At 39.2% G+C, this 27,930-nt stretch overlaps 2 protein-coding genes across 3 annotated transcripts; both read right to left on the reverse strand.

The window, feature by feature from the left end:
- Positions 1-718: 718 nt before the first annotated feature.
- On the reverse strand, positions 719-5,597 carry LOC118816834 (sterile alpha motif domain-containing protein 9-like). The gene is made up of 2 exons (XM_036583427.1): positions 5,540-5,597; positions 719-3,154 (listed from the first exon to the last, which is right to left on the reverse strand). The coding sequence occupies exons 1-2, from the start codon at positions 5,595-5,597 to the stop codon at positions 813-815; spliced, it is 2,400 nt and encodes a 799-aa protein (XP_036439320.1). The 3' UTR covers positions 719-812.
- A 1,150-nt stretch (positions 5,598-6,747) lies between these two features.
- LOC118816701 (NACHT, LRR and PYD domains-containing protein 1 homolog) lies at positions 6,748-26,397 on the reverse strand. Of its 2 annotated transcripts, none has more exons than XM_036583237.1 (13): positions 26,164-26,397; positions 21,423-21,543; positions 18,280-18,373; positions 18,028-18,191; positions 15,422-15,484; positions 15,293-15,330; positions 13,812-13,894; positions 10,660-10,874; positions 10,290-10,537; positions 9,839-9,958; positions 8,520-8,652; positions 8,398-8,427; positions 6,748-7,964 (listed from the first exon to the last, which is right to left on the reverse strand). In XM_036583237.1, exons 2-13 carry the CDS (start codon positions 21,442-21,444, stop codon positions 7,711-7,713), a joined length of 1,464 nt encoding a protein of 487 aa, XP_036439130.1. In that variant the 5' UTR covers positions 21,445-21,543; positions 26,164-26,397; the 3' UTR covers positions 6,748-7,710. The 2 variants fall into 2 exon arrangements, with proteins under 2 accessions (XP_036439130.1, XP_036439129.1); XM_036583236.1 differs by having other exon boundaries at positions 13,812-13,897.
- Positions 26,398-27,930: the final 1,533 nt, after the last annotated feature.

Here is a 27,930-nt window from a genome sequence, read left to right on the forward strand (position 1 = left end):
GCACTGGTTTGGGTGGCACTGTAGCACATTGGTTCACCCAGTTGGTCCTATATAGCCTACCAACTGTAACTATGCCTAAGATAAATCTCAAAAACTTTACAATATGCCGTAACATATATGTAAAGCTGAAAACTTATCTTCCCAAGGCATTATTATTAGTGAGCCAACATGGGAGCCCCCCCCCAAATAGCAGAGAGTATTTCAGACACTGCCTACCTATGAAAACTTTGAGGTACCTTCTTTGTCAAAGAGACAAATACCACACAATCTTTTAGTATCTATATTCATATCTCTTCATTCTGGACAGTCTATTTGTATTTTGTTACAATCGTAATCTCATGCTATGAAAGGTCTTCAAGGCCTGCTTCCTTAGATGTAAGAGACTGTGCTCTGATAATTCAGATCAGGAATGTAGCAGACAAGTACCACATTAGATTGTGCAGATTACATTAAATACAAATTTTATTCTCATCTTTATAGCAGCACAAGCATCACAAGTTGGAAGTGGCTTGCAATGATCTACAAAAAAAAACAAAAAACAATAAAAGTAAATAAAATAATTGATTAAGCATGCATAGATATATATATATGTGTTAATGTGTTCAAATGCTGGTTATTAAACTTTAAAATGTAAAATATAAAGTCTTACCTAAACATTCTTGGAATTCCATGAATTTGTCCTCTTGTGTTCCTTCACTGTTGTGCTCAAATCTGATGTCATAAGCCACGGGTCCTTTGATGGTAAAGCCTAGGAAGAAGGAAGCAGGACCTTGATATGACACAAAAGCCTGGTCTGAATAGATGGCGATCTCTTAGTCTTCAACATAAGCAAACAGCTGCTGTTTTCTGAAAACTCCACGGACGCGGAGTAGAAGATTCTGGATGTCGCTGTCCTTCCATAGCTGTCCATTTCCCCAGTCCAGTCTGGCCCATGTTTGTCTTCTCTGCTTAGGATTTTTTCTGTGCTTTGTATGGACATTGTGAACTTTCCAGCTGTGGACCAGCCTCTTCAAGCCTGTCTCCTGTCCCAAGAAAAAAAGAGGCCTCAGGTACCTGGACTGAAAGTGCTTTTGATACTTTTGATCAAAAGCTGTCTTCATATTCTCAACAGTACTACCCAAGTCTATGCTGTAGTGTAAGCTTTGATGATGTTTCACATCTGGCCAAAACAGGAGCAGAACAAGGAGGAAGAATTCTGGACTTTGGTAGAGATTCTGCTTCTCTACAAATCTCCACAGAATGCCTCTGAGATCTGTCAGTGTCCGCAGTACTTGAGATGTCTCGTCTTTGTTGCTGAGGACGATGTTTGAGAGAATGTAGTTCATGGCAGCATTCATGTCAGACTGTTCCACCTCATATGTTTTCCTAGCGTACTCTGTGAGGCGCTCCAGAAAGTTGCTAGAATAGCCTCGATTGAGACAAGAGAATAGACCAGGAAAGCTTCTGTCCATTATGGAATGACAGGAATGGGCAGGCTTTGAGTGCCGAAGCAGATACTTGCTGTAACAAATATCAACATCCCTTTGAAAGTATGATGGTTCAGATTTGTATCTGCTGGGTTTGGAGTAGATCAGGTAGCCCTCAAAGAATGCATGTTTCCTTTCTACGTTAACCTGCAGTTTTACAATGAGGTCTACATAGTCTAGGACGTCTTCTGCTTCGGGTAGCACAAGAACGGATTCCTCTCCTGTGAGAACATCATGCCACTTTTGGTCAAGAGATGTCAGAGTGTCAAAAATAATTTTGGCTACTTGAATATAACCAAAAAGTCCTCTGCAGTTGAAAGTATGTAATACATTCTTTGACTGAGCATCTTGCTCATTTTCAGCTGCCTCTTCTTCATCTTCGAAAGCCTGTATGGCTAACTCTGCAACTTCTAGAATTTTTGAAGTTGGTGATCTGCTTTTTGTGCATGTCTGCAAGTGTGTTTTGTGGATTTGTCCAAGTGTGTCCCTGAGGAAAGAGTTTTGAAGATCACGTCCAATGGCCTCCCAAGCCTGATGCTCAGCTTCATCAAATTCATGGAGCACGATGTAGAGAAATCGAGCAAAAGCTTGTGGGAAAAAGGGATCTTTTTCAAATATAGTTGTGGCAATTTCAAACAATTCCTCACACATCTTTAAATCACCATCATCTTTTATATCTAAAATGAGTCTGGAGAACATCTCTTGGTGATCCTCCATGGTTTCTCTCTTAATTAGCAAACTTTTGATCATTTTCACCATATATGGAGGCTCATTTGGTTTGCAGGACTCAAGAAAACTTTTGGCTATTTCTCCTTTGGTTATGCCAGCTTCAGCCAGTATCTTCAGGCATTCATTGGCAATCATTGGATGCGCTAACCGAACACACTCACTCTTCATCTCATCCCTTGAAAATATAACCATGAGATTCATAAAAGGCTCCATATTCTTTTCAAATAGCAATTTCTCATATATAACTACATGTGAGGAATCTTGCAATGTTGCCATTTTTCTGTCTGTCGTTTGTTCAGAGATTGTACGTTGAGGGTTTAGGAAATCCTGACATCGAGACAGCGGCAGAAAGGACCCAGGAACATATGAATTTAACAGTGCCAAAACTGAGAAAAGTTCAGTGTTGCAAGCTGTTTTATTCCTCTTCACATAGTCCTTGATTTCTTTGATTGAGCTGAGATTCGCCACGTACTTCTTGCTGAAATTGTTCCTCATGAGATTAAATCCATGAAACAGCTTCAGTTCTTCATCACTGTGACTCAGTTTCATCTCTGCTTCCTTTAGTGCAAAGTTGCGCAGCTCTTCACGAGAGAGTTTGTTTTTCAGGTTTAGGGGGCCGTCAGCCATGTTGGTGAGCTTTCTCTTTGCATTTAACAGGATGGCCACTGGGACATCTGCACTTATTCCTCTCTTAACAATTTCCATGTTTAAATTTTCCATTAAATTTCCTTCGCTGGAATTGTCATCTAGCAACAGTAGTGTTCTTTGGTCATTTGGACCCCCTTCTTCAAAGAGTTTGATGATGTGGTCTGCAATCACTGCTGTTTCAGTACTGACTGGCCCTATGGTGGCACATTTGAAGTCCTTCTTCAAATCCCAAAGAACCTGCATGGCCAGCGTAGAACCTCCACTTCCTGGATGGTGATAAAGTTTAATCCTGGAGACTGTACGTCTCCTTTCTTGTCATTTCAGAATTTGTTTTATAACATCACTGTAGCCATTCCTCCTCACTAAGGCTGTGTTTTGCTCCTCTGCAATATAATAGTTAATCCATTTGGGTGGAGATCCTTTGAAGAAATCTGACAAAGTCTGTTGGTGTTCTAGGTTTGTTAAATTTCTGTCAAGATTGTTCTGAATATCGTCCAAACGTACCAGGGGAGAACTAGCATTTCCACTGACTGGGCTCTCCGTGAACCCTCTAGGAACTAGTGTTATGCTATCCATCCTTGCTATGCCTAAAAAATAGATGCACTATGTTGTAGGTTTTTGGCCGATGGAGTGATTTTCTTCAAAAGCCATGCGAAGAAAGCATCTGTAAACAGATAATGAGAGATGTTAATACATAATGCAGCTGCTTTTTTTTATGGACGGCCATATTGCGACATTTATGAATCACTAAGATATCCAAAGTCATGTGAGTAATTGAGGGTATTTAGACCTGTATAGAGCTTGTATCATGACTCTCCCTGATAAAGCCTCAAGCGAAAACACAGAGATTTTTTTGTCCAGAGCCACATTGTAATAAAGGCTTTATAACAATGGAGAATTTCCACTTTTTTCTGTTTGAACCTCTAGCCATAGAGCACCTTCAGTATTGTTTATTTTCACTACCAGCACTACTGTCTATGGTTCCATTATTATGAACATTATTAATACTTCTACTTGAGTATGAGAGTTTAGGCTGCTCTACTCACCTCAATCGAGGGCTGAAACTCTCAGAAGCTGCTGCTCAGCATCACACGTCCCGGAAGAAAATGTAACCACACTTCTTCCTTCCTGCTATAAACCTCAACCGTTTTTCTGTGTCTCACGATGCATTTTCAAATGGCCCACATGAAAGCAGACACAACTTGCACATATTACTAGACACGCTATGGTCTCACAAAAACGTTGAAGTAAAAGATGGCAGCATTTTGGAGTTACCAAATCTTCAAAACTTCGATAAGACACCACCTTCGTGCCAGCAAACTATTCGGAGGGCATGCAAGAAGAAGGGCTTTTCAAACCATAACTGGTAAGCACCCAAAGTTCAGAAGACACTACTGTACCTTTGACTGGAATGGGATTCTATGGTCAGATGAGGCTGACAGTATTATGCTTTTTTTTTTTCCCATTCTTAACATCGCCTTTGGTATGTAGCTACAAAAGTGGGAAGAATGTTGCACTGCAGAATTTTGTGTTATGCCATTGGATATTACATAGGTTTTCATTTTACAGATCTTTTCAGATATAAAAGAATGAAATCCCAAACATTTCACAATGTGGTTGTTTTAAAAAAAACAAAAAACAAAACAAACAATAACAAAAAAGCGCACCTTTTCTTGACATATGCAGCATAGATCTAGAATACTTCTGCTTCCAGTACGAGAGCTTGGTATTTACTCATGCGCTTTCTGAAAATGAACTGCACCTGGGTTCTATTGGAAGTGATTCAAGACTGCTGTCTTCAGACCTCAATCAGCATTCTTTGTTTTGGACTCCATTTTAAGTGGTACCTCCTTAACTAAGATCAGACACTGGCCAATAATACAAATACAAATAAGAGCGTAGTGGTTGGCTGAATACAATACCAAATGCACACTTTAGAGTTACCATAAATGCTCAAAATTGCAATCCATGGCTGCTTCACATACACAACAAATCTCAAACACTATACATTATAGTATAACTGGAAAATCCATTGTGTGCATCTTTAGGCTAAAAACACAGTGGGTTGGTCTTACTACAAGATATTGAGATGATACATTTTCACGATATTGGCCTTATTTTGTCGTCACTTTGTTGTCATGTTCTAGTAAAATAAGTATAAATGTTGCCTGTTTATATTTCTGCTCAGTATTAATGATTTCTCATAATTCTTTCAGAATTTGTATACATTGCGGTTGGAACAAAACCACTAAATTCCACTAGAACTGTGCCTTTATAGCATATAGAAAAAAAAACATTCTTAACTAAGAATTAACTAATACATTCTAATATTCTTAAAGTAACAATATTTTTTCCAGGTACTTTTGGAGCATTTTTATTGGTTCATTCATCATGAAATTTTGACAGAATGCAAATGGCAACTGGAATTTTGAAATATCGGAAAAGTGAAAAAAAAAAAAGACAAAAATGATTTTCACATGGCAGTGATGATATGTAGATATCATTAAACCATGTGCCTACATCTTCATGCAACACAGAGGAATACTGGAAAAAGCTGCTTACCACACAAAATCACTGAACTGAAACAACTCAAATGCTGATTAATTGGCAAATTCTAACTTTTAAAACTCACCTTTGGCCAAATTGTCATCCGCGAGTGCAAATAAGTCTAGTTCTAAAGCAAAAACCCTCTTCACTGTGAATGACGATGAGAGTCTCACGTGGCTGCTGTGGAAACTGATAAAAAGGAAGCATGTACCCTTGTGGTTTCAAGTAAATGCCAACCACTTGACTTGATTTAGAGTTCTAAAGCCCTCACTTTGCCTATGAATATGCAAATGTCTGTGACAAGGTTATGCCTGTGTTAATCAGAAGATTTGCTATTAATTCCATAGACTTATTCTCAAAGAAGCTTTAAAGTTGATGCATATTTTATTATGTACCACAACACTGACATTAAGTTACTAATGACCTTTATTGCTTTAAAACAAAATAGCAAGATCTCAAGCCATTAGAAAAGATAGATTTTGACTGTAGCATAAAAGCCCACTGCAGCATCTGCTGGTGGGAGGTCTTTTATAGTTGCCCTGAGTGATTTTAACAAAGTGTAACTACTTTGCAATTCAACATTTTGAAAAGCTTGTAATTAATCCTTTTCCAGAACAATTCAAAAGGAGAGCTTTATTGAAAGCTGCACTTCTTCATTGCTGTTTCATCATGTTCATCATGTTCATGTGTGTATCATGTGTAATCCCACCCAGGCATTTTTCCCTTTACCTGTGTCTTGTCAGTATTTGTGCGCTGGATAGCTATGGGTCTCATTTTACTCTTTAGATGGTGGTGATGTGTTGTTAACATGATTTTATGTTTTCTTCCCAGTGTTCTGGTTTCCAGTTTTGTTTTCTAGTTTTGATGGTTTATGCTTTATGTTCCATGGATTCCCCACTGCCTCTTGATTTGCTTTTTAAACTCCTGTCACTGCACTTAAATAAACAAACAAACAAAAAAACAACAACAACAAATTATGTAATTTGGGTGCACAAACTTTTGCATCTAACTGTAATTGTAACAGCCCTGCGATGGACTGGTGGCCTGTCCAGGGTGTATCCTGCCTTCCACCCAATGACTGCTGTGATAGGCTCCAGCTATGTTTAGTTTAGTTCTTCTGTTCAGAAGTGGTTAGTGAGCCTTCTGTGGTGAGGACTCTTATTTTGAAGGACAGGCCTGTGTATATTGGATGCAATGCTTAAATAGCCTAGCAAGCCAGCAGAGTGAGCCTGGCCTGCTAACAGTAAAGGCTAGCCTAGGCTAGAGCACCATCCTTTCCCTGGATTTGTACGCCATTTCTGAGGCTATGGATCAAATCTTGGACCTGAGTTTGTTGGAGAGACCCCCTACACTACAATATAATAAACCCATCTGCGTTACCAGAAACCCGCAGCTCAATTTCACAAATAGCACTGCATAACATACAGCATAATACCTCAATTACAAGGCGAGGCAAGGCTCAAATGCCCAAAAAAAACATATACAAATAAACTGTTCAAAATTGACAGGTAAAAACCTTGTCAAGACTTCACAAAGACCACAAAACACAGAGCCTGTATCCAAAAACCCTGAAAGTTAGTACTTTGTCCTACCAGTCCTCCTCTCTGTGGCCTGCAAGTTGATTTCATGATGCCATCTTACCAGCTGTCTGAATTCCAGAGGACACAAGAGAAGCTGCCTCAAATAGCTGCCAAAGTGGCTTCTAATGTATGATGTACCAGTGCAGGCTAGCAAAGAAGTCTTTTACAGATTTTAAAGTGATGTCACTGCAGACACGACCAGACAGGACGAATATTCCTAGCAGCTGTAGCAGCTGTGATTGGATACAGGAGTATTAGGGGCGTGGTTTCAAGCGAACTTTCTGATAGGCTCCGTTCTTCAATAGTCAACATCAAATACGATGTTGAAAGGAATCAGCTGTCCCATTTCTCCCAGTTCTCTCCAACCCCCCTGCTTCTTTCCTTTCCACCATTCCTGCATGTTCTTCGGGGCAAGGAGAGGAGCAGTAGGAAGGGAAGGGGAGGACAGGAGCAGTAGTTTCTGGACGCAGCACGACTACTTATAAGATTCTAAAGGAGAGACTGCAATCAGGTGAGAGACGGAAAGTTAGTACTGGAGTGAGAGCGACCTCTGCAGCCGGGGAGGGGAATCTCCAGTCTGAGACGAGACATCAAGATAGAGTACCAGGGTCGAAAAGTTCAGCATCACACATCACACATTTGTAAGTGATGTTACCAGGTAATTTTACACATATTTCGTGATAATAATTAGAATTCTCTGCCTAGTTTCTCTCTCTCTGTATACATTATACTTCATCTTCTTAGGCCTGGGAAAGCTCTGCAACAAGATCAGGTTCGTTTTGTTGCAAACTTTGCAAAAAAACATCCTTCAGCGTTTGACCACCTGAAAGCAGTATATCATAGATGACCCTCATTTTGTCCTGGCTTGTTTTAGCTTCCTTGATTTTGGAATACTTCTCTTCCCTGATATTTGGGTAAAGGTCATCGGCTATGGGTTCCACCAGTTTCACTCTCTGAATCAGGCTCTTTCTGTGCAAGTCCACAAAATGAATACCTGTGCAGAAACAAGTAAAAAAGGATGTGGTAAAAAAAATATTCATCAGTTCAAGCTTAAAATGAATTCTTGTAGTAAGAAGTAATTTGAATCGTTTCATTAATAAAAATGGGTCAGCAAAGGTGAGGACATCTAATTTATTGCTACTACCTGCTTCACAGATTTTCAAATAAGTTATAAAGCTTTTAAAGAAAGGATGCAGTGATGTTTTTTTTTCAATCCTTTGACTATTTCATGCATCTGGTGTCTACAAGACTGTCTACAAACAAAAAACACACTGATGTGGAATGTCATAACTCAAGATTCCAGCCACCTGCACCAGCAAGCAAAGCTGTACATTTGAATTCAGAATCAGCAATATTTATCAAAAAATAAATATTTATTAAATATTTACTCCCCCATAATGATACTATTAAGATTGATCTTTACTTACCAACACAACTGAGATTTCGACTGTATTCAGCTGAAGATCACAAAAGAACAGGAATTGTGTTAATAATATTCACAATTACTTTACTGACTATAAGAGAACACTTTAATGGTGCTTTCATTTACCTGATCGTATGTCAGCTTCCCACACTGATTCCCCCTCCTCACTCATTAAAAACAACTGAAAGTCATCTTTCGCATCTTTAATGTATACCTCAAAAAAGTTTGGGGTTTGGCTGGTGTATCTCAGTTTTAACTTCTGCAAAGAAAAAACACAGAACGAAAATTACATTTACACATTTATGAATGAACACTAAATGAATGAGGTATTTTCCACAAAATAAGGCAGCTTCACAAAACGAATGCCTGTGCAACTATGTTTTTTGCACATCAATGGTTCCATATTCCATCAGACCAAGCCTAACTAAACTATGACCAAGTAAACAAGAAGGTTCAACTATCAAGGTCCAACTAAGGTCCACATGTGTTCGATGATTTATTAGTTGCCACAGATTGTGGAACTGTCTCTTTTCTGGTGCTAATAACAGCTTTCAATGCAATCAACCATGATGTTTTAATGGACATGCTCGAAAACAGTTAAGACAATCAAGTTCTTGCCGGGTTTAGATCTAACTCGCTAGACTGCTACCAAATTGTTAGTGTAAATGGAGGGTTTTCTGAACACAGAAGAGGTGGTGTGGTGTTCCACAAGGCTCTGTTTTAGGGCCCTTACTGTTCTCCATTTATTTTCTCTTTGGGACACACAATTCACAGACGGTGGTGTTGGATATCACTTTTATGCTTATGATACACAATGATAGGCATCAGTTAAACCTAATGCATTTGCACATTATGGATGACTGTATTAATGACATACAAGCATGGAAGTCAGGAACTTCTACCTGCTAAATTCTGATAAAAGTATTACTTGTGGGCCACTCAAAATAGGGTGAAGATTTTATCTGATCTTGAACCTCAATGGCTTTTCAGTAACACTTTACTGAAGGTCAAGTTTATACGACTACATGATGATTACAGAAACCTTTCATGCAGGTTTCAACTATGCTACATCAAGGTAGTTTTTCAATGAGTACTGGATGTTGTGTGTGGGAAAGCAATTTCTAAAAGCAACACCACCAAGAGAAAAAGGAAAGACGTGACTCCATGAAGCATTCGTTTGGACCAAGTGCTCATTTAACTTCGAGCCAAATAAAATAAAATAAAATAGACATAACTCATTTCAGTGTTTTGGCATTACCATTAGGATTCATAATGTTGTATTAACAGTGAAATGAAACTCACTTTACTAAAGGCTAAGAGAAAATATATATACCTCTGTCATTACAGTGTCGCAGCACTGCCATAGTGATTCGTAAATATCTTAGAAGAATAAATATGATACTTTACTTTGGGCCCAGAGATCATTTGTAAAGCTTGACATTTACCTGAGGTCTGATTCGGGAGGGGCAGGATGTGCTCAGCATGTAGTGATTCTTCATCTGCAGAGATGCATCTGGCCTTGGTTTTGGGATCTTTATGCTGCGGTTCTCCTGTTTCTGTACAGACTACAGAGAAAACATGTTAAATTACGGAGACAGCTGGGCATCACACAATGTAGCAGACCGTACAGATGTCAAGTTACCATCCTCACCTCTATTGTTTTTGAATCACACATTTTAATGGACAGGCTTGAGAACAGTTTAGACAGTCAAGTTCTTGCCTGGTTTTAATCTTAATTGACAGATTGCTACCAAATTGTTAGTGTAAATACAGGGTTTTCTGAACACAGAAGAGCACACTGTGGTGTTCCACCAGGCTCGGTTTTAGGGCCTTTACTGTTCTCCATTTATTTTCTCTCTAGGACTTACTGTACTAATGTCAAGTTACCAGTCTCACCTCTATTATTTTTGAATCACATGGAACCAGGTATACGTGAAGGGTCAGGTGAGCAGTCGAAGTGCAGTAGATCAACACTTCACAGTGGGCTTTCACAGGGAACCCACTTCTGACAAGGACACCTTTTGGGGAGAATGTGGGGTGGAGCAGTTTGGCGCTGAAGCAAGACAACTCGCATTTCTCTAAAGAGACTCCAGCATCTTCTACATGAAGAACTCTGACCTCATCACTCAAGGAAGGAAAAGAATCTGTAAAAAGGCACTTCAGTTATGAGAAAACCCCTTAAAATGGCACATGCTTTCTGGTAAATAACCTCTACAACTGATCCACTTTTGATGATATAATTTCCCTAATTTGAAGGATACTTTACCTAAACAGAGAAAGTGTGGTAGATGGACAGCAGTGAGCTCCCCTGAGATGATAGTAACGTCCAGTAATGGACCACAGGGCTGAAAATTGCACTTTTCCAGAAATTCACTAACATGATCCCAGTCACTCAAATGATATTCCATTTCAACTTCATCAGAGCTTTCCCAACAAAGACCAGTGACTCTGCACTCATATCTCCCTGGCGCAACAGAGATCCTGGAGAGTTAAGGAGATACGATGAACCATTAATATGGATTATTTCAAAAATATGTTAAAATGAAGGCAGTTTTTTGTCTCATAATTTCTCATCTTTTATTTATCATATCACTTGGCACTCATTTCAATCATGGTCTCTAGAAACACAGTCAACCACTACTTAAACATTTTCTCTCTTTTAAGGGAAGACAGGTGAATAGGGGAAGAAAAAAAACATATTTTAAACGATAGATAATCTTTGCCAGTTAATTATGGATAATCTAACCACTATTTTTGCATAGAGAGTAAAAAAGCAGATATACAAATGAGACAATCTACTTAAATATGCATGAATAATGTTAGAAAGAAGAATCTATACTTTGGACAATGTTAGAATTAAAATGTTTATTTTTTGTGTAAAACATTTTTGCAGGCTTTACAGAACATTGATTAAAACGCTACACAATGCTATTATCCGTAAAAATGCAGGGTGGTCTGGAGGATCCATAGGCAGGCTTCATTTTGACAGAAACAGTGGTATAAACACAGTCCAAAAGCAGAGTCAGGGCAGAGCTGAGAGTCAGAGGCCAAGAACGCATACAAAATAGCCAAGGCAGAGAAAACAAAGACAAAATCCAAGAAGTTGAAAAAGGCTAGCCAAGATTAAAAAAAAGTCTCAGGACTGCAGTGATGCACTAACAATGCTTCACAAAGAGTGGAGAGAGAGTGTGAGGGTATTTGTAGGGGAGATGATGAGTGGAGATCGAGGAACAAGTGTGTGAGAGTGACTGTTAGAAATCAGGAGATGATGACCTCTGGTGGGCAGTTTGGGAGTTGCACATGACATTATCAAACATTTTTTGTGTAGCATAAATCCAGCTATTAACAACATATTCGAAGATGCTTCTGTAATACCGTTCAGATGATGTTTGGGAATTAACAAGTAAAATTTCCTGAATGTTGGTCTTGTAGAAGCTGAGAGTTTTGGTTCTGATGGAGGAGGAAAACGGACTTTGAGGAGCACAATGGGCCCCAGAACCGCTTTATCACTCAGTGAGATCTCAGAAAACATGCACCATTTGTGTGAATGTTGTCAGTAGTACAAAGGAAACAGATACACCTGGATACTCTATTCTGATTCTACAGGCAAGTTTTTCTGGTGATGCATGACACGATGTGGTTGTGCCAAATGTGGGCGGAGCTAAGCCTTCATTAAAAGGTTATAACTAAACCTGCAGAATAAAATTACGTCTGTTGAGTTTTCACATTTTTATGATTACAGTTTGAGACGCAATTTAGATGCAATGTATCCAAAACCTCTCATACTTGTCTTGTATTTCATGCACACAACTTTGTGTTGGACCCTCACGTCTCTCATAAATGTGAAGATACACTGAAAAATTTGGAAACAACTTTATTGTATGTTTTTTTTCTTTTACATACTGACCTATAGGCTTCTCCCTAATGTTTTCAGAACAATACAAATATAGATTTTCAAACTGATTGTCATGTATGAATTTATGTCCAAAACAAAAGTAGTTTTCGTGTAGAATTTAGAGTTTAGATTTACATTTAGAGTTGGAATGTCATAATCAGTCTTCTCACTGAAAACTAATGTCATTAAAGCTCATTAAAGCATTTTACCCAGTCTGTTGCGTTGTGAGAAGGGAGGGCAGGGTCTACGTCGTCCTGTTTGATAGTAGGGCCAATATTTCTGACTGAAGTCAAATGAACTACTTAAAAGTTTTGACATCTTCATTATTATTTTAAATATAAATAAATAATAAAAAGCAAATCTGTTGTATAAGAAGATATGTCCAGACCTTTGGCTGATTAAAGCAGACAAATTCTAGCAGCATGCAGAACCCAAACACAAAAGTCTTGCTACGTCAGAGTCCTTGCAGACTGCACGGCAGATTCACAGTCTTGGGTAAAAGATTCAGATGCTGCACAGTCAATCAACAGGACTTTGTACTGATGTAGAATCTGCTAGAAGCTCTAGGTACAGGAAATGATGGCTCATTGGTAAGAATGACTGATGAGCAACCCACTAAGGCTACGTTCACACAGCAGGTAAAAGTGGCCAAAACCCGATCTTTTTCTTCAGATGTGTCATCTGTGTGGCAGTGTGAACAGCAAAAAACAGACTGAATTGAATTTTCAAATCCGATTTGAGACGCTTTCATATGTGCTACTGAAATCCGATCCGTGTCCGATCTGCAGCAATGCGACTCAGTCTGAACAGCCAGATCGGAACTCATGCGACTTTTACGTCAATCCAACTCGACATTCGTCATCATTTCACACTGTTGAGAACTCAAAAGTTTAGGCTGATGTTTCTGTACCAAAAAATTAAGAGCCATTTATTGCAACCGCTCCGTGTTCAAAGAGGTTTAGAAAGAAATGGCTGAACGCGGCCGGAGGAGAACGAGGCTGCAGCGTCAAAGAACAGTTAAAGGTCTGAAAGCAAAGTTTAAAGAATCAGAAAATTGTGAGCTTGAACCCATGCTGGGTGATGAGTCCAGCTGTCAGCCATCGGAACTTCATGATGGCTCCTGTGATGCTGGCGAAGATGAAACTAAAGCCTCCGGGAGCGACTGGCGTTCGTTGGCAGTCGTGATTGTTTACCTCTGGACAAGCGCAACACGTGAAGCTACGTGAAGCATTGTTATTTTGCGCATCCAGGTCAGTTTAGGAGCTGATCTGTTCAGACTGATGTCGCATACGGATTACATTTAAAAGATAATGTGAACAGCCGGACAGAAAATCCGATTTGAGCCACTTTTACCTGCTGTGTAAATGTGGCCTAAGTGACCACATCTTTTGTAGCATCTAAAGAACATAAAAAGTTAAATCACCTATAAAATAATGGCCTCATTCTTCTGTTTCAGTAATGGACTTAAATGCACTTGTTTCATGATTATTTAGAGTTAAGAAGACCAAAATATGTAATAGTACCTGTACTTCATGTCTTCATTTAGTAGAGTAGCCATAGCGACAGGTTCAATGAGCTTCCATTCTGTCTTGTCCTGGATAGCAGCCTGCTTAAGAAAACAAAAGAGAGAATAGCTTTCATTGACTTCTTAGAATGTTAGCCAATTATTGATGAATGCTTCTTAGTTTGTCTGTTTACCAAAAGAGAATAAATAATAATAATAATAATAATAATAATAGTAAGAAGAAGAAGAAGAAGAATTCATTTAATTCTGTGAATAATTTCAAAATTGAGACAAAACATTACACAAGATAACACGTTTCCTTTATTTCATCACAGAAAATAACCTGCTTTTGTTGGTGATTTTGGGATCATCCTTAGTAATGAATGTAAAAAACCTTGTTATGTCTTTTAAATTCGCAAACATATTAAATACTAAACTACTTTTCAATGAAATTTCCACCTTTCATCTATTTCAATTCCAGTCAGCAATTAAGTACAAGTTACACATTTTTCTATAGATGTTTCGAAAGAGATTGGATATAAAATAATCCACTTGAATACATACGTGGGAAAAAACGGGTTCTAAAATGAGTAAAAGCTACAGAGAAAACAGGCCTCTTTAAAAACCACCTGCAAAATCTGGTAGACCCCCAAACTGCCCCCATCAGATAAACAGCACTTAAAGCTTTCATCTTTGAGAGAGAGGAGAAAATCAAACTGTTTCACATCTGATGAAATCGCTGTTGTCGGAACAAAACTTTGTATCTCCAACTTAACTTTACAGGAGAAGGAAAAAACCTACTTCACTTTTAATGTAAGTCAATGGAACCAGACTTTTTTCCAAGGCATTCTGAGCCGTTTCTTTTGGTCCATTCATCATGAAAGTTACTCAAATGATGTCAAAAACTGAAAAACGACAAAAATGTAGATAAAATAATTCGTTCCGACAGCAGCGACACCCAAAGGCGTTTCTGTTCATCCGTCCACTGTGAGAAGACAACTCGGCGCTATGAACACTCAAAGAAAGGGTTCTTTGCATGATTAAAGGGTTTCTTGCATGGTGAAACGATGATGGAGAACGTTTTGGTACTAAGAATCCTTTTTGGAACGATACAGAACACTTCATCAATCTGAAGAACCACTTCATGCTTTTGCATGATTAAAGCGTTCTTTATAGCACCAAAAAGGGTTCTTCCACTGATACAAGCTTGACATCGTAACAATAGAAGAACCCTTCTTGGTGCTATCTATATAGAACCCTTTTCAAAAAGGTTCTGTATAGAACCATATACAACACATTCTCTGTCTATCTGAAGAACGCAGTTTTTTGAGTGTTCATGGTTCTATATAGAACCATTTTCCTTACTAAAGAACTCTTGAAGGGCCATCTTTTTAAGTGTGTATCATTTACTGAGTGTGTAACTCCAGTGAGATGTAGTCTAGAACCTTTATTTTAAAGTAATCAGGACATAAAAGATGTTAACATGAATTGTGAGTTTACCTTCACACTACAGCAGGACTTACAAACACTTCTTGACCCTAAAAAATAAAATGAGATAATTAAATTTAGGACATTTCTGTAAAAAACAGCCGGAGGCACAAATAGATATCCTTTACTGGTGTAACTCACTCCAGTCTGCACCGCTGCTCTGAGGGCTCGGTCTGGACGTCAGGCTCACTTTCTCTGACCACACTGAAACACATTGATTAGTTATACAGAAACATCCTTCACAAATAAAAAAAAATAACAATCAAATAAATTATGTTTTAAAAACTGATCTTAATGTGTAACGACACAATTGCAGTTTGGTACTTTTTGTATACTTCAAGTGTCTAAATTTTGAATTGTTTTCATTATTATTATTATTTTGACTCGATGCAGTACTGTGCAAAATCCCAGACCACCGTTCATTAATTTAATTATTAGTCAAAAACGCCATTAAGCACTTTAAGTACTAACAACATTAAGTACTAAGTTGTTCATTTTTCTGTCAGGGGAAAAAAACAGAAAACATACATTTAACAGAAAATTACACAAAAAAACCTGAACTAAATATAACATCATTTTTTCCTTATTCAGTGTGTCACACTTTACCTTCATTCCAGCTTCCATTCTTTTCAGGAGACTCACTTTCAGTTCATTTTCAAAGGAATCTGCAGACACGCCTCCAAAGTTCAGTCTGAGAAGTTGGTTGATCATTTTGTGAAGCAATCAAACCCATTCAGTGGTGTTGAGGTCTGGACTCTGGGGTGGTCAGTCCATCGTTCAGCTTCTTTGTTTGATGTGTCCGTCTCCTTTTCTCAGTGAGTTCTTCTTGATCAGCTACACATCCTTTCAGACCCACAGCGCTGAGTCGTCTTCTCACGGTGGAAGGATGGACAGAAACACCTGTGGATGTTTTCAGATCTGAAGCAGCTTGATTTTCTCCTCTCTCTCAAAGATGAAAGCTTAAAGTGCTGTTTATCTGATGGGGGCATTTTTGGTGTCTACCAGGTCTTCCAGGTGGTTGTTAGGAGTCCCACTTTCTCTGTAGCTTTTAATCAGTTTTTGAACTCCAGTTTTGGAAACTCCTGTTTGTTCCATTTATTTTGCTTTGACTTTCTCCTCCCTTACGCAAGTGGATTATCTTGTATCTAATCTACTAGAGATATCTCCTCAAAAATGGTGCTTCAAGGGTTCTTTAGTAAAGAAAATGGTTCTATATAGAACCATGAGCACTCAAAGAATGTTTTGCATGATTAAAGGGTTCTCTGCATCATGAGATGCTCCAACACTTTACTAAATAAGCTCCAACTGGTCCAGAATGCAGCTGCTTGAGTCCTTACAAGGACCAAAAAGTTTGACCATATATCCCCAGTCGTGTCGCCATTACACTGGCTACCTGTTAAATTTGGTGTAGAGTATAAAATCCTTCTCTTAATGTGTAAATCATTAAACGGCCCCACAGTATCTTAGTGAATTACTTCAGTCATATGAACCCACACGTACACTCCGCTCACAAAACAACGACCTGCTGACGGTTCATAGAATTAGAAAAACCACAGCAGGGGGTCGAGGATTTTCCTACATCGCCCCAAAATTGTGGAATCATCCTCCGACCTCTGTCCGGGACTCCGACACACTTTACATTTAAAACTAGACTCAAAACTTTTCTGTTTGCATGAGCATTTTGCTAATATCAGTTGTTGCACTATTAATTCACTAATATCTCAATTTCTCTCTCTCTCTCTCTCTCTCTCGCTCTCCCTCCCTTTATTTGAGCCCCTGAGTGACGTGTGCCTGAGTCGCCACATGTGAGCCACCAGAGCTGCTAGAGTCACCAGAGCGCCATCTCTGTTGGCTGATCTGCACCTCACCTGCATGAACTGACCCTCCTGATGATGCTGCTGCTGCATAAACTCAAACTATCTAATTAACCGTTGCTCCACCTGTTTTTCCCCGTTTTGTATTCTAATATTTTATTCTAACGCTGTTTGCTATCCGGTGTCGACCAGAGGAGGATGGGTTCCCCTTTTTAGTTATGGTTCCTCTCAAGGTTCCTTCCTCTTGCTCTTAGGGAGTTTTTCCTTGCCACCGTCGCCACTGGCGACGCTCATGGGGGCTCAAACCCGGATTTTTCTGTAAAGCTGCTTTGTGACAACACCTATATAAACAAACTTTGACTTGACTCGAAAGTAGTCTTCAGATTGATGGAAACTGTACTTGAATGGGTTCTTCTATCGTTACAAGCTTGACATCGCAACAATAAAAGAACACTTTTGGGTGCTATATAGAACCCTTTTCAAAAAGGTTCTATATAAAATCCTCTACAGCACAGCGTCCATCAACCTGAAGAACCCTGTCATGATGCAAATCATTCAAAAGGTTCTTTGAGTGTTCATGGTTCCAGATAGAGCCATTTTCTTTACTAAAGAACCCTTGAAGCACCATCTTTTTTTACTCAACGGCTGTTTTGACTGGTAATTAAATAAATGAAGGGTGCTCTCTGACTTGCACAGTGTTGTACATTCTGCTGTAACACAATCTGTTCGCCATATTTTCATTTATTACTATCATTACTATTATTGTTATCAGTATTTTACACATTCTCTTTTCTAATGTTTACATCTACCTTCCATGACAGATGATCATGGAACTGTAAGTGTTCATTTGCACATATGTGACTAGCAATAACTAGAAGAGGCTCTTCAAAAATGCCTCTTTTACCTTCATCACATGAAAACAAAAAAACATACCTATTGGCTGGACAGTGGACACCTCTGACTGTGTGAACACGTTCGTGATGGAACTCATTCCTGTTTCCAGCGTTTGGCAGAGCGATTTCCACATTCCGTCTTCATTACCGTACGGCTGCACTTCAAGCTCATCACATAGAAACTTCATCTTAACTCCAATGTCACTGGAAAGGAAGATAAGAGTTTAGTTGATTTGAATAACCTTTTTTTTTTTTAGCAGTCTAACAAAATTAGTAACCAAGGTTATATTACCTCATTCGTTGCCTGTCGTCTTCAAATTCCAAATACTTCAAATTTGCACCCTGCAAATGTACAGCCAGATCTGGACTGTCAGCTCCGTATTCATCTTTGTTAAGAACGAAAGAAGAAACAAAATTCTCTGAATCCATTTCAAGTATCGAATAACAGCTCATGTGCATCATTTTAATACTGTTAACCAGAGGCACCAACTTTGGTTAAGGGACGTTTAATTTGGGGGGGGGCATGAAACAAGCAGAATCGCGAGTGTATATATCTAAATTACGAATCATTCATTTCTCTTTTGCGGTCATAAACATTTATAATCATATTAAAAGTCATATAGTGACGGTGCAGCTCCACCACCCATATAGAGGTGAGACCACGCGTTCAACTGATATGTCAGATTCGGTTCAGATTTGGCAGGCAGCCAAATTCCATAAGATTTTGGTCTTAAGCTGGCTATTAGTGATGTGCCACCAAACATGCCACACTCTGTTGTGCCTTCTCTAACTGTATGTGCCTTAGTTTGCCAACCATCCCACACTAAGACGATTCGTTTTCATTTTCTACTGCAATCGAAGTATGCCAACTTTCTTGGTGGCTGCAATGACAAAACAGGCCAAAACAAAAGTATCCCGCAATTTTATAAGTTCCAAATGCAAGTTCAGACTGTTTATTCAGTTTCATATATTCAAACGAATTATACTGTAACTACTGTGGAATTGATACGTAATCAACAGAATTCGGAGAAGGAGGAATGGAAGAGGAGATTCTTCTTGTTTGACTTTAAGCCACAACTGACTGTAAGCCATTAAGTAATCTGGGGTAAAACTGATGTTGAAACTCCAGCCTCTGTAACAACTCTACTGTTTACCCCATTGGAACTGGAAATATCAAAGCAGGAAACCTTTCTTGGTGGCCGCAGTTTTATAGGTTCCACATGCAACTGCATTTTCAAACTAGCCCAATTTGGCAGGAACACTGAGAAACTGGGAACTCTGCACACAAGTGAAACACACACATAGAAATCCCTCCTGTTTACAACTTCAGTATTACTATACACTCTCAGAAATAAAGGTAGTGTACTGTCACAGTTGCAGTGCCCTTCTTGTCACTGGGGTGGTATCCTCAAGGGTACATCTCAGTACCTTTAGTCCGGGAACATAACAGCACCATAATCCACTGAAATGATATTTTCTCAGCTGTACTGACTCCACACACCCCGTCTCGCCTCATTTTACTGTTCTGTTTTAAAACATTCGATTATGAAAAGGTACAAATACAAACTTTTCACCTGAAAAATTTATTTAAGGTTCACAATCAGACCTTAAAACCTCTGTTGTACCTTTGAGGGAACATTTACATTGTTTGTACCTTGATGAACGAAAAATGTACCAGCACAGAACCTTTATCTCTAACAGTGTCGCATCAACTGTTATACGCGGTTTCATAACCATAACCACAACACTGAAGCAAGTGGAAGATGAACGAGTTGCTTCCCGGTACATCAGCTGTGACTGACTAACTCCAGAGGCTATCCAGTACAAATACTATCTAGCAAATACTCTGTTACAGTCTGAAGATGGCTTATATTATCTTCAGGCTTTTTATTCAACTACAGATATTCTAACTAATACAGTAACTACTATAAAATGAATATAATTAACATAGGAGAATGAGGAATTGAAGAGTAGACTCTTCTGGTTTCACTGTAAGCCATTAAGTAATCTGGGATAAAACTCATGTTGAAACAAGTAGTCTGTCACAAGTCTGTGTTTAAATGAAGAGATATTTAATGTGTTACATCATCAAAGTCAGTTTTTTGGAAATATGTGCTCATTCTGAAAGTGATATCATTGTCAAAGTGTTCAACCCAAACCTTTCTGAGCAAGAACGGATTTCGCCACTTTGCTGAAAAAAGAGGAAATCAGGAGTCCACACCCAAAGTCCTCGTTGCTGCTACGTGTGAGCCGTAGCCTGGACTTTTTTTCCTCTGTTCATAACCTCTAAAAATACCGCTGTCTTCATGCAGTTAATCAGACTTAAACATGAGCAATATAATAACGGAAAACTAGCGCGTACAAAAGGGAAAAAGATGTTTCCATAAAGAGCCATGCAGAAAAGTTACATGATGGTGGAAAAAAGTGGTCAAACGGCGCCATCTATGCTTCTGAATGTGAATGACAACTTGCTGTATAAAGAAAAGTTTTCTTTTTCCAATTCTGTGGTAGCAAACATTTTAACAAGGTTTAGATTTTCTACACTTTGGTTAAAAAGCTTTAGTCCCTTGCAACCAAAAGACAAAACTATGGATAAAGACATTTGACTAGAGAAAAGGAAAGTCACCCTAAGCCCACCCAATGTGGAAAAAACCAAGATATGTGTGTAGTATATCACTGTCCGAAGAAAACCTCGTATCTCCATTTTTGTCGTTTTTCAGTTTTTGACATAATTTGAAAAGGCCTGCTGTTCTTTACATTGTGTGTAAATTTCATGATGAATGGACCAAAAGAAATGACCCAAAATGACTTGGGAAAAACGTCTGGTTCCATTGACTTACATTAAAATAAAGTATTTTTTACCTTCTACTGTAAAGTTACCATTTTGGAGATACAAGGTTTTTTTCCCACAACAGGGAAAAACCTATCAAATTGCAATTTACCTTTTAAATCTTTGAGGCATTTCGATGAAAAAACTAATTTTGTAAAAACAGTTTTAAAAGCTTTTCTTTTTGGCCTGCCACAAAATTTGCAGTTTGCCCCCCAAGACAAAAGGTTGGTGCACCACTGGATTAGACTTACAATGTCATAATCATCATAAATTAAGCAATAAACATTCACTTTTTGGCCATATGTTTTATCAATCTGAAATCAATCTGATTTGTTCTTAGAGGACATACAGAGATTTAGCTCTGCGTTTGTATCGTGTAGGTCTATCAGTCTTCGTCTGTCAGAGCCAGAAGGCTATAAGCCAGTATTACCTCTAGGGCGTGTTTTAGCACATGGTTTGTGTTTACTTGGTTCATTCTGAGAAGGAAAACATCCTCCATGCACTCAGTGCACTCGCAACTCAGTTAAATCAGCCTAATAAAGCATTTACTTATGCACTGCATTGTGGAACGTTCACCAGTTCAGAATATTCCATTATACACTCACCATTTTCAATGGACTTGGCCATCTCTCTCCTTCTGACGTCCACAGGTCAGTGATTGGACTCAGATTCAGACGGATTCCACACTGGGAAAAGCCGAGAAGTTCAGCATATTCTGATGTGAGACTTAGAAGAAGAACAAAAACATGACATTTCAACAGGACGTTGTTTATAAGTTTTCAGTCCCGTCATTTTTTGTGTTTTTTCTTACTGTAGTTAACCTGTCTTGCCGTTGGCAGCTCAGCGTTCTGATGGCTGTACCTCCATAACGCAGTAACGCACTCCTGCAGGTAATGGTGCGTTTGTTAGTCCTGATTTTTGAATTCGGATGATGTCATTATTCACGCCAGATCCCCAGTATTACACTTCAGGGGTTTATTTTCTCTGGAGCCCCTGAGGTGACATGGCGACTATTTTTTAAATGATGCAGGGCCACACAATAATATACTGAGGCCACCAGTAAAGTTTCTTGTGGCCACAAATTAATATATTGAGGCCACAAGTTTCTCATAGCCATGGATTAATATATTGAGTCCACGTGGCCACAAGAAACTAAACTCACAGCCTAAATGTACTAATTTGTGGCCACAAGAAACTGAACTCATAGCCTCAATATGTAATTGATGGCCGCAAGAAACTTAACATGTGGCTTTGATGTTTTAATTTGTGGCCACAAGAAACTTGCAGCCTCAATATTTTAATTTGTGGCCACAAGAAATTTAACTCATAACCTCAATATATTAATTTGTGGCCACAAGAAACTTGTAGCCTTGACATATTAATTTGTGGCCACATGAAACTTAACTCATAGCCTAAATATATTAATTAGTGGCCACAAGAAACTTAATTCATAGCATCAATATATTAATTTGTGGCCATAAGAAACTTGTAGCTTTGATATATTAATTTGTAGCCACAAGAAACTTAACTCGGAGCCTAAATATATTAATTTATGGCCTCAAGAAACTTACCATGTAGCTTCTATATATCAATTTGTGGCCACAAGAAACTTCATTCATAGCCTTGATATATTAATTTGCGGCCAAACTGAACTCATAGCCTCGATATATTAACTTGTAGCCTCCATATGTTAACCTGTGGCCTCCATATGTTAACCTGTGGCCATGCCTTATTAATAAGTAATCACCATGCGACCTTAGGGGCTCTGTAATTTTATGATGCTAATTACTTCAAAGGTTGACAAATAAGTTGACTCAAACCAGGTTCTAACTGACCGGGCTGACCTGTGAAGAACTTTTTGCTAAATGAAATAAAAGCGTTTGTTTGCTTTGCCGGGTTATACTGGCGTTAAAATCTATGAAAACTTAATTTAGAGTTCGGTACATTTGATCAGTCTGTACAGCTCCATCCTGCTGAAACGTAAACCTTCACCGCAATGAACTTGACATAACCTGAAAAAACAAAGAGGCTCAAACCAACCAGGCTGACTTGTGTAATGTTTCACAGTCCTGCTTTTATGTGTCAGTCATTCACGGGGAAGTCCTTGCATCATAAAGTGAGAAATGGGGCTGTTTGACTGTGAAGTTTCATTTCATACACAAGCAGAATCAACAACCTTGCAAAGTCACTTGTTTAGGCATCAGCTGAATTGTGAAAGGATCCACAAAGCTGTTTTCTACAGCTCCGTTCCCATGACTATGCATAAATGGGGTGTTTCGGTTGGTCAGCCAAACATCGGCCCAGTAATTCCCATGTAAGGAGATGAAAGCAGGCTCAGATTTGTAAAGTGCTTTTGTCTGTCAGGCATTTATTGACCAGGTTTTGCACTTAATAGCTGAAGAATAGGTGGTTTTGATTTAGAACACCATTTCAGATCTGTACTCCAATAATCACGCAGCTTTAGTTGAGGACGTTTTCACAAACACAGCTGGCTGTATTTTACTGATTTACGCGTTAAGCGTAATGCTGGCCGAACAGCCATGCATATAACTTCAACACTAATCATATAAAGAGACGAAAGCAAGATCAAATCAACCCACCTGATTTACGTCCGTCGGTCATTTGTTGGTGAGGTTCTACATCAAAAAACAGGTTTTAACTTCAGAACACTGTTTTAGATCTATACACTGCTAAAACATGCACATTTGTGACAACTTTCAGAGTGCAGGGGTCTTCAAGGGTTCTTTAGTGAAGGGAATGGTTCTATTTATGCTCTATTCATGCTTAAACATGTTCTCTTTAGAGTCTTTTTTAAAAAATGGTTCTATATAGCACCAGATATGTATCCAGCTCGACACAACGTCAAGCTTATAACAACAGAAGAACCAACACATTCAACACAATCTGAAGAACGAATTCACCATGCAGAGAACCATGATTCTGAATAAAACTCAAGGTTCTAATAGAACCACTGCCTTTACTAAAGAACCCTTGAAGAACTGTCTTTTTAAGTGTGTACTTAAGTGATTCATATGGCACTATTTCCACGGCAGTGCATAGAACCTTTAAGGCTGATTGTGTAGAGAGATGACAGCAGATCAAGGGTTCTTTATAGCACCAATGTACTGTGTGGCACTACACTATTAAAAAAGATGGTTCTATATGGAACCATGAACACTCAACAAAGCTTTTGCTTGATTAAAGGGTTCTTTATAGCACCAGTGTACTGTGTGGCTTTACATTCTTTACAAAGATGGTTCTTCAGGGTTCTTTAGTTAACACAAATGTTCTCTATAGAAGCATGAACAATCAACAAAGCTTTCGCTTGATTAAAGGGTTCTATACAGCACCAGCATACTGTGTGGCACTACACTATTAAAAAAAGATGGTTCTTCAGGGTTCTTTAGTTAAAAAAACAGTTCTATATAGAACCATGAACACACAACAAAGCTTTTGCTTGACTAAAGTGTTTTTTATAGCACCAGCATAGTGTGTGACACTACACTAGTACAAAAAAGGTGGTTCTTCAGGGTTCTTTAGTAAACAAAAAGGTTGTATGAAGAAAGATAAACACTCAACAAAGCTTTTGCTTGATTAAAAGGTTCTTTATGGCACCAACATAGTGTGTGGCACTACACTCTTAAAAGAGATGGTTCTTTAGGATTCTTTAGTTTAAAAAATGGTTCTATCTAGAACCATGAACACTCAAAGAAGCTTTTGCATGATTAAAGAGTTCAGCAGTAGAGAAATGACAGCAGATCAAATCAGCTGTATTTGTGTCCGTCAGTCCTTCATTGAGAAGCGTTTGCACCATAAAGCTGAATAGGAGGCTTTTTGGACTTCGGACACTGTTTCAGTTGGGTGCGTCTCAAAACCTGGTGAGCTCTCTAAGGGTGTGTCTCAAAACCTGGTGCGTCTCAAAACCTAGTGAGCTCTCTAAGGGTGCGTCCCAAAACCTGGTGTGTCTCAAAACCTAATGAGCTCTCTAAGGGTGCGTCCCAAAACCTGGTGTGTCTCAAAACCTAGTGAGCTCTCTAAGGGTGCGTCCCAAAACCTGGTGTGTCTCAAAACCTGGTGAGCTCTCTAAGGGTGCGCCTCAAAACCTGGTGTGTCTCAAACCCTGGTGAGCGCTCTAAGGGTGCGTCCCAAAACCTAGTGAGTTCTCTAAGGGTGCGTCCCAAAACCTGGTGTGTCTCAAAACCTAGTGAGCTCTCTAAGTAGCCACTGTCTACACAGGCAGCTGTCTAGGTAGGCAGCGTTCCAACCGTCATCTATCCTTCTAAGACAGATAATGAGACGCTCTAGTTAGACAGCAGTGACGTCGCCGCTTGTTCCCGCCCACTGCACGCGACCGGCGTTTACTTACCTCAGCCGTCAGAATCACATTTAGCCAACGTGGATCTGCTCTGGCAGTTTATATGGCGATTTTAACTGTATTTGCTCTGAATGAAACAGCAAAATGGACAATAGTTGTGGTCAAACGCGGAAAGTATAGGCTATCTGTGCACCTTTATGATTAGAAAACAGATAAATACCCCAGAAAATCAGAACAACTTACATTTGAAGATGACGTCGCTGCTTGGTGAAGCGCTTCTGCCCGCCATCTTCAAACTAAAGCTGCCCCGTGCTGCATCGCGGGATCGCCTCGGCGGCTGAGGAACCGTCCGATGCTCTCTCGATATTGGGCCAAAATGAGACCTCAGTAGGCAGCATATTTGAGATATCTAAGAATTGGGACAGCCTTCTTGTCGGGAGCGCGCATATTGTGACGTAAAATGCTGTCTATGTAGAGAGCTCGCTAGGTTTTGAGACACACCCCATATACACCTCCAGTGACCACGTACATCCACGTTCACCTGGACAGCGACCAGTCATACCGAGCACCGCCTCAGAGATTTCACAGAGCCAATCAAACATTTTGATTGATTGTCATGTCAACTGTATCGAGAATAAACTGCCAAAGCAACAAACGCCTTTATTTCAGCTACTGTCGTTTTCTTACTCGCGGTCTAAACGGGACACTGACAGACAAAAGCAGACAGATTTTTTTTTTAACAGGTCAGCCTGGTCAGTGGGGTTTCATTCATCCGAGTGGCCAACATTCACAGCTGTAAGCTTCAGAAAATAAATAATGCACAAAAATATTGGCTTAAAATCATTATTCCGGCGTAAAGAATGACGTCATCCGGATTCACAGCTCACACGCAGCACCGTTTGGAGCTAAAGCCGTTATCGAGCTCTGAATCGCTGCAGTGATTCATCATTCTAAAACGTCCATCATTTGCTCCCAGAATCCAATCGTGCACTCAGACTCCCACCGTGGAGAAGCTAGAACTGCTACGTTACCTTCCACCAACGAGGAGGCTCGGCGGCTCCACCTGAAGACCCCGGCGAGTCGACTCCTCAACGAATCGTTCTTATGAGTCGATTCTTTACGTCCAGCTCGTCGAGCGGATTCAGATCAAATGAATAGCACAGATTGATTCAAGACTTCGAGCAACAGCCTTGTACAGTTTGACCTGAGATGGTGGGATACAGTAGCCCACCACGCTGATTAAGCTGCTCCTATCTCTGCGGGCTCCAGCTTTCACTTCCCGTTCTGTGTTTGCGCCTTTATTGCATCTGGACGGAGCATCAACTCGTGAACTTCCGAGTTTACCACATGGGAGCTGACCTCGAACTGCTGACCAGGTCAGATAAGTTTTCTTTTGAGGAGAACATAAAATCTCACAAACGTACAACCAACATCAGAACAAGACTTGGAACCAGTCACTGATTCATTCACTAACTCGTCCATCCATCCATCTAGAGGTGGGCAATACGGCAAAAACTGTAATATCGCGATACCTCGAGAAATTTTCAGGATAGACAAAAATCTGATTAGTATTTTTAAAAATACTATCAAAAACTACGGGTATCTTGATTTTTATTCAATATTTGGCATACTGTGTGGCACTAGACTTTTATGATTAAAGGGTTCTTTGTAGCACCAGCGTGCTGTGTGGCACGACACTCTTAAAAAAGATGGTTCCTCATGGTTCTTTAGTAAAAAAGATGGTTCTATCTAGAACCATGAACACTCAACAACGCTTTTGCTTGATTAAATGGTTCTTTATAGCACCAGCATACTTTGTGGCACTACACTGTTAAAAATGGTTCTTCAGGGTTCTTTAGTAAAAAAAATGGTTCTATCTAGAACCATGAACACTCAAAGAAGCTTTTGCATGATTAAAATGTTCTTTAAAGCACCAGCATACTGTGTGGCACTATACTGTTAAAATGGTTCTTCAGGGTTCTTCAGTAAAAAAAATGGTTCTATCTAGAACCATGAACACTCAAGGAAGCTTTCGCATGATTGAAGTGTTCTTTATAGCACCAGCATACTGTGGGAAACTACACTATTTAAATATGGCTCTTCAGGGTTCTTTACATAGCCATGAACATTCAAAAGACGCCTTTGCATGATTAAAGGGTTCTTTCCAGCACCAGCATACTGTGTGGCACCACATTCTTAAAAAAGATGGTTCTATGGGGTTCTTTAGAAAGGTTCTGTAGAACCATGAACATTCAAAGATGTTTTTGCATGATTAAAGGGTTCTTTCCAGCACCGGCATACTGTGTGGCACTACACTCTTAAAAAAGATCGTTCTTCGGGGTTCTTTAGAAAGGTTCTATATAGAACCATGACCACTCAAAGAAGCTTTTGCAAGATTAAAGGGTTCTTTATAGTGCCAGCATACTGTGTGGCACTACACTCTTAAAAAGGATGGTTCTTTAGGATTCTTCAGTAAAACAAAAAGGTTCTGTATAAAACCATGAACACTCAAAGAAGCTTTTGCATGATTAAAGGGTTCTTTATAGCACCAAAAACGGTTCTTCTACTGTTACAAGCCTGACATTGGAACAACAGAATAGCCCTTTTTGGTGCTATATAGAAACCAAAAAGCTTCTATATAGCACCATATGTAACATTCTCCATCAATCTGAAGAACCTTTTATTCATGCTGAACGTTCTTTGAGTGTTCATAAAATATATATATAATGATTTTCTTTACTAAAGAACCCTTGAAGAACCATAATTTGGGTGTAGATCCAGTTAAACAGGACTAATTT

The sequence above is a fragment of the Colossoma macropomum genome, unplaced genomic scaffold (assembly GCF_904425465.1).
Source record: "Colossoma macropomum unplaced genomic scaffold, Colossoma_macropomum, whole genome shotgun sequence".
Taxonomy (NCBI): Eukaryota; Metazoa; Chordata; class Actinopteri; order Characiformes; family Serrasalmidae; genus Colossoma; species Colossoma macropomum.

Coding starts and splice junctions, on each gene's coding strand:
- LOC118816701 (XM_036583236.1), bottom strand. CDS start 21,444: ATGGCCAAGTCCATTGAAAATG. Junction 10,875..13,811: donor AATGAAGACATGAAGTACAG/GTACTATTACAT, acceptor TTAACTCTCCAG/GATCTCTGTTGCGCCAGGGA. Junction 10,538..10,659: donor ACCACACTTTCTCTGTTTAG/GTAAAGTATCCT, acceptor GCCTTTTTACAG/ATTCTTTTCCTTCCTTGAGT.
- LOC118816834 (XM_036583427.1), bottom strand. CDS start 5,597: ATGCTTCCTTTTTATCAGTTTCCACAGCAGCCACGTGAGACTCTCATC. Junction 3,155..5,539: donor GACTCTCATCGTCATTCACA/GTGAAGAGGGTT, acceptor TGAAATGACAAG/AAAGGAGACGTACAGTCTCC.